Source organism: Blennius ocellaris (genome assembly GCF_963422515.1).
Source record: "Blennius ocellaris genome assembly, chromosome: 23".
NCBI classification, from domain to species: Eukaryota; Metazoa; Chordata; class Actinopteri; order Blenniiformes; family Blenniidae; genus Blennius; species Blennius ocellaris.
In genome coordinates this window covers 8,225,505-8,236,893 of record NC_137672.1, presented here as the reverse complement: position 1 = coordinate 8,236,893, position 11,389 = coordinate 8,225,505, and the positions used below count along the sequence as shown (strand labels likewise).

Here is an 11,389-nt window from a genome sequence, read left to right as displayed (position 1 = left end):
AGAATACTGATACAAGAACTTGGTGAATGTCATTAAGTTCAATGTGAACCCCCTCCACACCGCTTCTGCATCAAGCGTTTTCAACGTGTGGAAATAAGGCCTTAATGTTTGCTGCTGCACTATATTTCATGCTAGTTGGCACAAACTGCACGTGTCATTCTTTATAATCTAGCAAGTCTACGTACATGTGTTGCACAACCGCGACGTCAAACTAATTTTCATGACAGGATCACAAACAGTTTAATTTACCAACACACAGGCCATTTACCAACACACAGGCCATCTACAAGAAGGGCCTGAGCCGGCTTTACTTCCTGAGGATGCTCAGGTCCTTTAATGTCTGCAACAAGATGCTGCAGATGTTCTATCAGTCTGTCGTTGCAAGCACCATCTTTTTTGCTGCGGTGTCCTGGGGTGTCCTGGGGTGCGGGCATCAAGGCAAAGGACGCCAACAGACTGAACAAACTGATCAGGAAGGCAGAGCCTGTTGTTGGCTCCAAGATTGTCCCCCTGGAGGAGGTGGTGGAGGACAGGGTGCTGGCAAAACTGCTAGCAATCATGGACAATCCCTCCCAGCCCCTCCACAAGACACTGGACAAGCTGAAGAGCAGCTTCAGCAACAGACTGATTCAACCCCGCTGCTCTAAGGAACGGTACAGGAAATCGTTCCTACCCACGGCAATAAAACTTTTTAACTCTTTGACCTCCGTCAGAGCTTCAATCATCACCCACCTGGACTAAATTACATTGATTCTTATATTATCTATTTATTTATCTTGCTTTTATCTCGTGCTTATTTCTAAGTGCCCATGTTCCGTTCTGTGCTTTACTTTATGTCTTATACCCAGATATTTTTATATTTTTATTTTTTACTTTTATTACTATTCTATTGTATTTTATAATATTCGTATGTACCAGATTGCTGCAACAAAACAATTTCCCTTCGGGGATGAATAAAGTAATTATCTATCTATCTATCTATCTATCTATCTATCTATCTATCTATCTATCTATCTATCTATCTATCTATCTATCTATCTATTTGACCTCATGGGCCCATTAATAACATGGCAGGATGGAGGGATGATGGGTCAGAAAGGAGAAAAGGTGAGATGGATAGAAGAAGTCAGGAATGAAAGAAGTACAATCCCACTGCCCAGTTAAACTAATGAGCGACATCTGGCTACTCAGGCCTTTTCCAGATTAACTCCCACCAACTCTGTGAGCGACTGCCTTTCCATTGACGTGCCCATACTGGTATCCACTCCTCTTGTGATGTTTTCTTGTGTTCTTTTTGTCCGAGGATAAAAAGGACACTCAGGCTGATACACTGTGACTAATTATTGAAGTTGATGAAGTGTGACTGGTCAGTATGTCCACTGAATTGCTCCTCTTTTCAATTCTCACCGAGGACTCGTTCGCCGCCCTTTCTCTTTTACTTTTTTGCCGATTAAAAGCAGCGAATCAATACTTTTACCTCTCTTATCTGTATTCCCACTCAAGCGCGTTTTCCGTTTATTTGCCACCTTTGACTTGGCGAGCCTGCCATTTCCTGTGGAGGTCCACAGATATGATATAACAGAGCAGCAGTTCCTCCGCTCGGGTCCCGCTGCTGATGGAGCTCACCTATCTGGGGATGATTACACTGATCAGACCGGACCTTCTGCCCCGGAGTCATTTCATGGTGTCGGGGCCTTTAAGCTCTGCAGGGCACTAAGTGCTACGCGCTCCACTTTGGAGCCAAACAATGTTATCTCTTTCTTTGTAATAAATGAAAATGGATGCCCCCCCCCCCAAAAAAAAGAAGAAGAGCATTGTCTGAAGTTATTATGAACTCTTTTACCACTTATATGCAAATTTTTTCCCCTTGTTTGGGATTAAATTTGCAGGGTGAAAAAGTCTTCAAACTAAACATACTTTTTGAAGAAACTCTTGCCTCGGCGTACTTTTTAACGACACTCAGTGTAGCGAAGACACCTAACCACTTGGAATTATTTTACTGCTGCTGCTTATCCTAATAATTGGAAGCAGCTGACATTAAAATAAGGACGCCGCGCGAGTAATGTCGATCAGCAAATAAAACGAAGCCGCAGGATGGGGAAAAGTGAGAGGGGATTAGATGTTGTGCACAACCATCATCATCATCATCATCATCATCATCATCACTCTTCCGATTTGGATACAAGCTCCTACTCACATCCTTTCTGAATAAACGTTAACTTTCCCAAAAATCAGCAAGTCATTTCAGGGATCATTTGTATCCTGCTGGGTTGAGTCACACTGTGTCACACGACTGTGATAATTACTCTGCATTTAAAGCAACTTTTCTGTCACATTTCCAGCACAAAAAAAAAAAAAAAAACACAGGGAAAGTTCAGTGAGCCGAGGAAGTAAGTAAGCTGAAGGAAATCAGAGTTTTGAGTGTTAAAAAAAAAAACAAACGCGGAAATTATGTCACTAAGCACTTTGTTGTTTTTCTCCTCCAGGCTGCAGTCATCCGATGAGCATCGATTGGAGAAGCGTTTGTGTTTGGCTGGACGTCCGCTGCCGTTATCGGCATACAGATAAAAGAACAGCCCCCAGTTTGGCGCGTTACGTAACTCACAGCCAAACAAAGCTCACTGCAGCAACACGGCTCGCTGAATGTGCCACAGAGGGGCCGCGCACAATAATATTCCCCTATTTTTACTCATCGTGAAAAAAGCAACAGCTGCTGGTCAATTTAGCGGGACTCTCACGGCAAAATCAGAGTTTAAATGCTAAAGTGTGTCGGCCATGCAATATTTGGCACCGTTGTCATCTCGCCTACATTTTGTGTGTGTGTGTGTGTGTGCCTGTGTGTGAGTGAATCATGACTATGAGCTCGTGGCACAGCCTGAAGCAGCTGAGCTGACAATGTAAAGTCGAGGACTGACAGATTAGATTTGTTGGCCGGAGTGATTACACCCAAATGTGCTTTACGTCACGTGGTGTTATCGAACACGCTGCAGAATATTTAGCCTCCGGAAAAAAAATCTTCTCACATGCTTTTTGTGAGCTAATGTCCATCATTTCAACTCGTCCAGATTTTGGTTGTAAATGCGTGTGGACACTTAATTCGATAATTAGCACGTTTTATGGACACATTTATGTTTTTGTGTATGTATGTGCATGCGTGTGTTTGTTTGTGTGTTTTCAGTCCTCGCAGATTTTGGCAGCGATGTCCTGCAGATACGATAATGATGTTTGTATCCTCCGCTGTCCTTAAACTGTCTGGATTATTGGAGTCTTATTAAATTATGGAGTCATCATAGCAAATCCGAACAGACTATTATCATCGCAGGAGCTCATCTGAGAGTGAACGAAAACCCCAAGAAATGATGAGGGCGTCAGGAAACAGACGACTGAAGGCTTGGAGGAGGAGGCGAGAGAGCGAGAGGGGAGGAAAAAAAAAAAAAAAAAACAAGATTAAGGCATTTCCTCTTGAGATGCCTTGTGGGCAGCGACGACAAGAGGCTCTTTGTGTGTTTGTGTGAGACATTAGGGGTCATAATCGAGTTGGGCCGAACAAGGCCAATGACCAGGCCCAATGACCAGAGCAAAAAGGTCAGTGGTTGGAGTTTATTGGGTTGGCGTTTGGAAATGCTACTAAACCCTGGAGGCTTTGACCATTTGCAACAAATCACTTCCGACAGATAAACCGATCAGCCGCTATTTGTGGATGCATAACATTTACTTAGAAGCTGTGAGGTTGTAGGTTCAGGCTTCAGTGCATTATGAGTTAAGAGACCGTAGCGCCACACTTAGTGCGGTAAGACTCAACAGCTGAAGCTGAAAGCAATTACATTTAGGTTGTTTTATAACTGCATTCTGCAGAAATTTCGGATGAATGTTTTATATTTTCTTCTGCACTTGGTTGCTTTATCCTTGTGCGTTTACTATCGTTTTGAAACGAGATTACTGAAGCCTCGTTTGCCCAACAGTTTTCAAGAGAAAATGGAAAATGCCTGTTTTATTTTAGGGGCCTGTTCAGATAACAACGGTGCTCGGAGCCACTAAAAATGCAACTTTTTGAAAACTTCTTCCAAGGTGCAACTTTTTGAAAGCGCTCCGGTTCCAGATACATGTAGACCACACAAACGTTGCAGCCATGCATGCGCACCGTGGCTGTAATATATGTAATATAGTATACTGCATGTGCAGTAGCAGTGCTTACAAAAAGTTGTGTTTTCACTCATTTCCATGGACAAAGAGTCTTTTGAAAAGTTCCACCTTGGGAGCTATTTTCAAAAAGTCGTGTTTTATTCTACACTTTCTGTTTAATGAAGATGTTTTTAACAACAAAATAACCCCAAAACACAGAATCAAAACAAAATGTTCCAGGGGAGCAATGATTCAACTAAGGAAAGAGCAATTAATACATTTCCCTTCAGTAACCTACAGCCAAATGAAAATAGTGGAAAACAGCACATAAAAAGTAAAAAATTGCATTTTCCTCCATGGATTTGGGAGGTGGAGCAGGGTCACTTTGTGTGAGGCTGCACTGCGAACCACTTCAAGGTTAAAAATAACAATTAATTTAACCTACATCGACTAATCCCAGTGTCCTTTCACCCGGACTGACACCACCTGAATGGCATGTGTGCTGTAATCGAATCTGCTGCTGTGCACTGCACAGAAAGAGAATCGATTTGAAACAAAAGGGGAGGAAAAACCATGAATAACAATATCATGCAGCGAGGAGGACGATTAGCAGGTGCAGAGTTGGTCCAGAAATTACATTTGCATGAATGGATGACATGTTCGTGAGAGATTAAATTATTCCTTATTATTATTCCTCTGCATAATACAGCAAATAATGCAGAGATGGAATCATTTATAGTCATTTTGTTGTTATGGCTGTTGAAATCACACTGACATGAGCTAGAGATATACTAACTGCTCTGCAATTCATATAAAATATGACTAAAGTGTCTAGTCGTTGGTACAATAGAGACAAGACTGAGTACGTCATGCAACCATCTGCTCATAAGGGGAAAGAGAAGGATTGCAATATTCTAGATAAGGGAAGGAACATTCACAATAGCTTCAACAAATCGGGCATTGCCAAATTGAACAAAACAAAATATTTCCCTACTGCTCTTCTCCTATTTGTTTTATCTTATGGCGAAAGCACGCATGGATCATTAATAATGAATAAGTGTTGGTAAAGGAAGCAGAGGAGAAGAACGACGCTCCCCAACAGAAATACAAGGAATGGATTGGTTGGATTATATTCTTGACTCCCTTAAAACCTTTCAATTCAGTTTTTAGTGGAATTAATTAAAATACCTGTTCTTCTGAATTGGGGATTTCACTTTTGGGAATTGTGCCGACAGCCTGGCCTGTGGCTCAAGATGCTGACTCACGCTCTAAAAACAGTCGTCATTGGTCAAAATGGCATAAATAATTTTGACTGGAGTTATGGTAATTCACCATCTGACACAGTGGACTGAGGCACAGGAGTTACTTTTATCTGAACCAACAATAATGTATTTAATGTTCTTGGAGAATTATTAATGCACTTTGGCGCGGCAATTTCCTGTTTGGCCTTAAAGTGCTACTGGCGGAGCGTAACCCTTTCTCACAGTTCCTGCATAATTTATGAAATTTGAGTCTTTATTTCATCTGAGTTCTTTGAAAGGCGAGGCGACATCGGCGATGAGGGACCAGGGGGTGGGGGGGGATTACCTTGCATGAATAATTGAACACACCGAGTTGTGTGAATTTGTTTTCTGACATGTAAGTGCAAGATTGACAAAGCAAAGCAGACAGTTTGATTTGCAAGTACCAATTACTTATTCACCAGATGTCATTTTCTTAGAGGCAAAGAAGGAGATTTCAAATAATTGAACCAGTGCAAAGAACGTGTTAGTAGATTCCTTTGTTACCGCAGTGCAAATTTGCGTGTGATGGCGTTTGTTCGTATAGAAATGTGCTTTTTGCAGGCGCTTTTTAGATACTTTATGTCCTGTGTATTCCTGAAGAAACTAACAGTGTCCAGAATCGTGAATCGTGAGTCACATCTGAAGACTTTTCTGTCTCAAGTCCAAAATCTTGGAAATGTTTTCCAAGCGAGAGTTAAATGGAAATACTGTGTATCGTATATATGCTGTATATACACAGTGTAGTGGCCGGCGAGCATGTGCAAGGCACAGCGATTACTGGGAGCAGGTCAAACAAAAGCAGGAAGGATTTACCTGCGGTATCTCTCCTTCACACACTTGGCCTGAAGGAGTCTGTTTGGAGCTGCTCAGTGATTTTCGAGTCCCATGCATTGTTCTCCATCAGTGAGGATAGTTTTGTCATCGCTCTCCTCTCTCCCACCTCCTGCACTGAGTGGAAGGAGCAGCCACAGACGCCGCTCCTTCCTCTGCACCAGCACAACACGCCAGAGGAAAGAGAAGTGGACAGAGGAAGAAGTGGGACTATTTTTCTGAGTGACTGTCAATTATAAAACTATCAAGTCCCAAGAGAATATGGACTTGGAGTCATGACACTCTGGGTGACGTCATTGTTGTTATTGTTGATTTACTTGTGCACAAGAATCATTTATTACGTTTCATAAAAGTAGCATTTTTGCCACATTTCCACGGAGATGGAGTGAAAATGTTTTCCAAAAGTTGCGTTTCAGTGGCTCTGAGCATCGTTGTCGTGTAAAGTGATGTCCAGAGAAGTTTTGCTTTCTCACGTGAAAACGTTTCCTAAGCGGGGCCTTAATAAGAAATGTTATCCGACAGGCCAAAAGTAAATGTGTTTTTTAAAGCCAAGACCTTTTGTCTCGTCATTAGTACAGAATGAGAAAAAAAGGGTGAGGCACTCTTCACCTTCTATTTGCTGTTTAATGCGAGAAACTAGAGATTCAGAGAGCTGTCATCTGTACGATTGAAGCAGCGCGACAAGTTCATCACTTATCGCCCGGCGCCGCCGTTATTACTGCTTCTGGAGAAAAGTGATAACGTGAAAGCACCCTGTCAACGTGATACATTAAACTGAAATCATTTCTGTATGACGTTCTGCTTTGTTTATTTTTACCTGCCCAAGACGTTTCAAGAAGAGAGGCAAGCCTCAGAAAAAAAACAAATGTTTAAAATCCTCCTTTTTATGGCTTAATGCTGATTCCCTGGGCTTCAGCATTCACAGATGGCAGTCCTGAACTGGGCCGGAAGTTTATCAGCTGTTAGAGAGTCACAGTGGGAGACATTGAGGGAACAAACAACAAAAGAACTGCTTTAAAATGCAAAGCCTGTAATTACACACACAATTTACATACTTCAATAAACTACTGCCACTAGTTTCTTAATGGCATCAATACTAATTCATCTATAATGTAATCATTTATCATCACAGAGACAGTTAATTGTGCTTTTTTTCACCTATGCATGGAGTGTCTGACTTTCTAAGTAATCTTTCCAGCACCATGTGGTTTTGTTCCAGGTCAGTGACTGTGTGACACGTCAGCGTGGTGAATGTCACTGTGAAGGTAGGCAGATTAAACATTACCATCTTCGAAACGTGTAAAACAAGAACAATCCCCACTAATAACCCCGCTCTATAGACGGTTCTATTATGAGATTTTAACGCCTGGTTGGCAGCTTCTCATTAAAGTAATATGCAAATCAAGCTTTGTTTCCTTTATAAAACTCTCAGAGAGCCATGTTGGAGCTCAAATATCCTTTAGAGCAAAGATGTTTTCACTGCACATACGGTATTAGTCTTTGCCAGAAGCATTAGTCGTTTGGCAAATAGACACTGCAGCTCTGAATGTGACCAGATTTTACTCCATGTTATCAACAGTTATGGATTTATATGCGTGTTCAATGTGGTTGTGTCATGTTCCTCAAGTATTCAAAAAATGTCTCAATATTAAACAACTTAATACATTATGAACTGGTTTTGAATAATTACAAAAGTGCTTAAGAGTTTATGAATGTGTAGCAAGCAGAGTAGTACCACTGGTGACCTGCAGGCTCAGTGTTGTGCAGCGAAAATAACAAAGACAACAGAACTTGCAAAGCAGCACAGATAACAATCGGTTCGCGGAAAGACCGTACTGATGTGAGCGTGTTCTGAAAGCATAAGTTGCGAAGCAGGTGTATGCATGTAGGAGAGGAACAGACTTGTGTCTGTTGTGGTGGAGGGAACTTCACCCGACAAGCTGCACAACAGCTGATCAGATTAACACCATGACAGTGCAGCTGATAAAATGTCCCATTACTCTCTGAATACTATGTTGCTTTACTTACACGTTAACAACAGATCAGTCATCTATTATGCCACACTGAGCGACTGTTGACGGTAATTTCCATTCAGAAGGCGACAATATAAACAATGCAGAGATTTCAGAAGCCATGCCCATCGTGTGCTGCAGGACATCACTGATCTGTGCAGGATTACCACGATGAAGATGAAAAATTCTCCAGTTTTCATGATGATTGCTTGCTTAAAGCTATTTCTCTTTACCTGGGAACTGGAGTTTGGAATTGAACAGATTAAGGCCTTGTATATGGGACTTTTGTTGGTTTTGGGTGTCCGTTAATTAACAGAGTCCTCGGAGCCACTGAAAAAAACTATTTTGGCTCTCCACGCAAACTCGGCATCTTTATGTCAACGGACTTCGTTTTCAAAATGTAGCCATTTGAGGGCCTTTTCACTTGAACTGTCATGAGGATTGGAATTGAGTAATCCAAAATTCATATCTGTAAAGTCTGGGTTTTTTTTTAATTTTCTTTTTAAACACATTTGCTATTCAGCATCATGGCTGACAGAAGGAAAAGTGAGAACTGTGCCAGCCTGAAGCTGTTTGCATCGTCACGGGCGACATGTGTCAGACAGAAAAAAAACCAACACATTTGTGGTAAAGGCAGCTTTATATATCATGTTACCAAACTGGTTTACAACTGTACAGGGAAGGAAAAGTCCCCTATATCAGCTATTGTCGTTCTAGAAAAAACAAACTGAACACATCAAAGCAACAGTTATAAATAATTTACTGGGAAAAAAAATTGGATAACGAGAGGAAAAAAAAAAAAAAGTGCCAGAGGATACAGGCCCTTGAACTTTCCATACATCTTTGTACTTACATATACGTCCCCACATGTATATTTTATGACAGTCCACATCAGCTAAATATAAAGAAAATGTATTTACAGTCAACATAACTAAAAGAAAGCGTGACTATGACACAAAACTACACTTTATCCGTTGAAATGAGTAGCGCTATATAATGTAAATTTTTTAAATAACTGTGATAAAAAGCTGATGTGCACACACACACAATGAGGAATAATATTAAAAATGTTAACATCTTCACAAAGTTGTTTGAGAAAACAATCCTCAGATGTTTTTCTTTCCTATTCATTATATATATATATATATATATATATATATATATATAGTATATATTATATACTAGTTGGTGAATGACTTATTCAGCCTGTAAGGAATTGTGGATGATAACCTCGAAGCTATTTCAAAAGCAGTAGAAGTGAATCAGGACTGAAACTTTACATGAGTCACTGAAAATGTAACTTTTTGAAAACACTGCTATGGTCATAGTAAATAGTTGTTCTGCACATGCTCAGTAGTTGGACAATAATAAAGTTGAACGGTTGCCTCCAGAGTGTCACTACTCCCGATTAACCGTCTGCGTTAATGATTATAGCATAATGTTCCCTGCAGGCGTGTGTGTGTGTGTGTGTGTGTGTGTGTGTGTGTGTGTGTGTGTGTGTGTGTGTGTGTGTGTGTGTGTGTGTGTGTGTGTGTGTGTGTGTGTGTGTGTGTGTGTGTGTGTGTGTTGAACAAACAACAGCAGCTACTAGTGGCTCAACTTGAAAACTACAATTTTGTTCAGCATTTCTGCCTTTCCTGTGTAAAAAGACATTGTTTTCAGAATGTTGCTGTGTAATCATGAAACCTTTCTGAAACGAAAAGGAGGAGTTTTCACTTGAAACTTGCAGTTGCACTTGTTAACGCAGCCTGAAACAATAGACACCATGACTGATGCACTCAGTAAAGAAATACTTATTGGCAACATCCAAACCAAGTGTCGGAAAGAAACCAGTCTTTGGGAAGCGTGTAACATTTTTACAAAGCGCGTCTTTAACTCCACAAAAGGCTTTTGTACAAAGAATCATTATGGGCAATACCAGCTATGGTTTCATTTGATTAGAAATCACATCGGTGGTATTGAACATCACAACTGAACAACTCCTGCTTGTTGTGCCTGAATCTGCAGCATTTTCAGTAAGACTAGATTAAATAGACCCCAAATCTAAACTAAACTAACGTGGAATTTCTCATAGATGGATAAATAAATGAGCGTCATCACGTTGTGAGGGTTTGCGCTCGTATTCTTCCGGCCCTGCCTCATTTTCCCGAAACGGGGGCGAAACAGCATATTGCATGTTATGAGGGGATGGCCGGCGTGAGCTGTGAAATGCCACCGCTCTGGGGGTTTAATCGGAGCCGGTGACTCAGCTCAGGACTGGCACATCTTTCTCAGAGTTTGCTTGAGGCTCCGGGACTGACATAATGCCATTTAGTGAGACGCCCGAGTTCACAAAAGGGGACCGAGCCTGAAATGCCGTCCCCAATCACGTGCCGAACCTTTTGAAACGGTGCTCCATCTTCAAGCCTAAATTACAGGGGCGTGTCCCGGTCTGGCAAAGTGGACGCCGAAGAGACGGCACTGTGTGAGAGATCAGCATGTGCAAGCTTATAAAATATATATATATATATATATATATATATATATATATCTGTATTCAAAAAGTAAAATAAGAATCTCACAGTCCGTCATCAGAGCCTCGTCCTTTTTGCAGTTTATATTCTGATGTAGTCGGGAAAAAAAGGAAATCTCCCCGCTGATTTCAACTTTTCGGTGAAGGACGAGTCAATGTGGCGTCCCCTTTCTTCTCAGCTCCAGCGTGTGCAGGCCCTCCTGCCGACCCAGGGCGTGCTGCGCACCCACTTTGTGGGCCGTCTCTGTGGCCGTGATGTCAATCTGGGCGTATTTGGTGGAGCTTTTCCCTGTGGAGACACACAAGACCCTCTTCAATTCAAAGTCAAGTATTTTAGGCACTCTTCCATTGAGCGGATTGATGATAAACTGTGGCAGCAAATGGAACGATTTATTTAATTCATTTTGAATTAAGCTTAAACATGGGGAAATACAGCCTTACCGATTGCAAGACTAAAAAGCTACTTTTAGCGAGGAATTAAAGGATTTTGTTTTTATAGTCAATATAGTCTCATCTCACACTTGCAATTTAATTTTCTAATATCTACGCTAATGTTGCTTGGAGAGGATGCTTTTTAAAAGAATTTTTTAAAAATCCACGGATCGCAAAATAATTTCTTCTTTTTGTGG

The 11,389-nt window shown here is 41.2% G+C and overlaps 1 protein-coding gene across 1 annotated transcript in view; it reads right to left on the bottom strand.

The window, feature by feature from the left end:
* Nucleotides 1-8,944: 8,944 nt before the first annotated feature.
* LOC308147203 (protein Dok-7-like) overlaps nucleotides 8,945-11,389 on the bottom strand; it is a 40,875-nt gene continuing 38,430 nt past the window's right edge. The window contains exon 12 of the mRNA XM_080519301.1: nucleotides 8,945-11,049. Within this exon, the coding sequence (XP_080375427.1) occupies nucleotides 10,913-11,049 (137 nt within the window). The 3' untranslated portion in view covers nucleotides 8,945-10,912. The remainder of the gene's footprint in view (nucleotides 11,050-11,389) is intronic.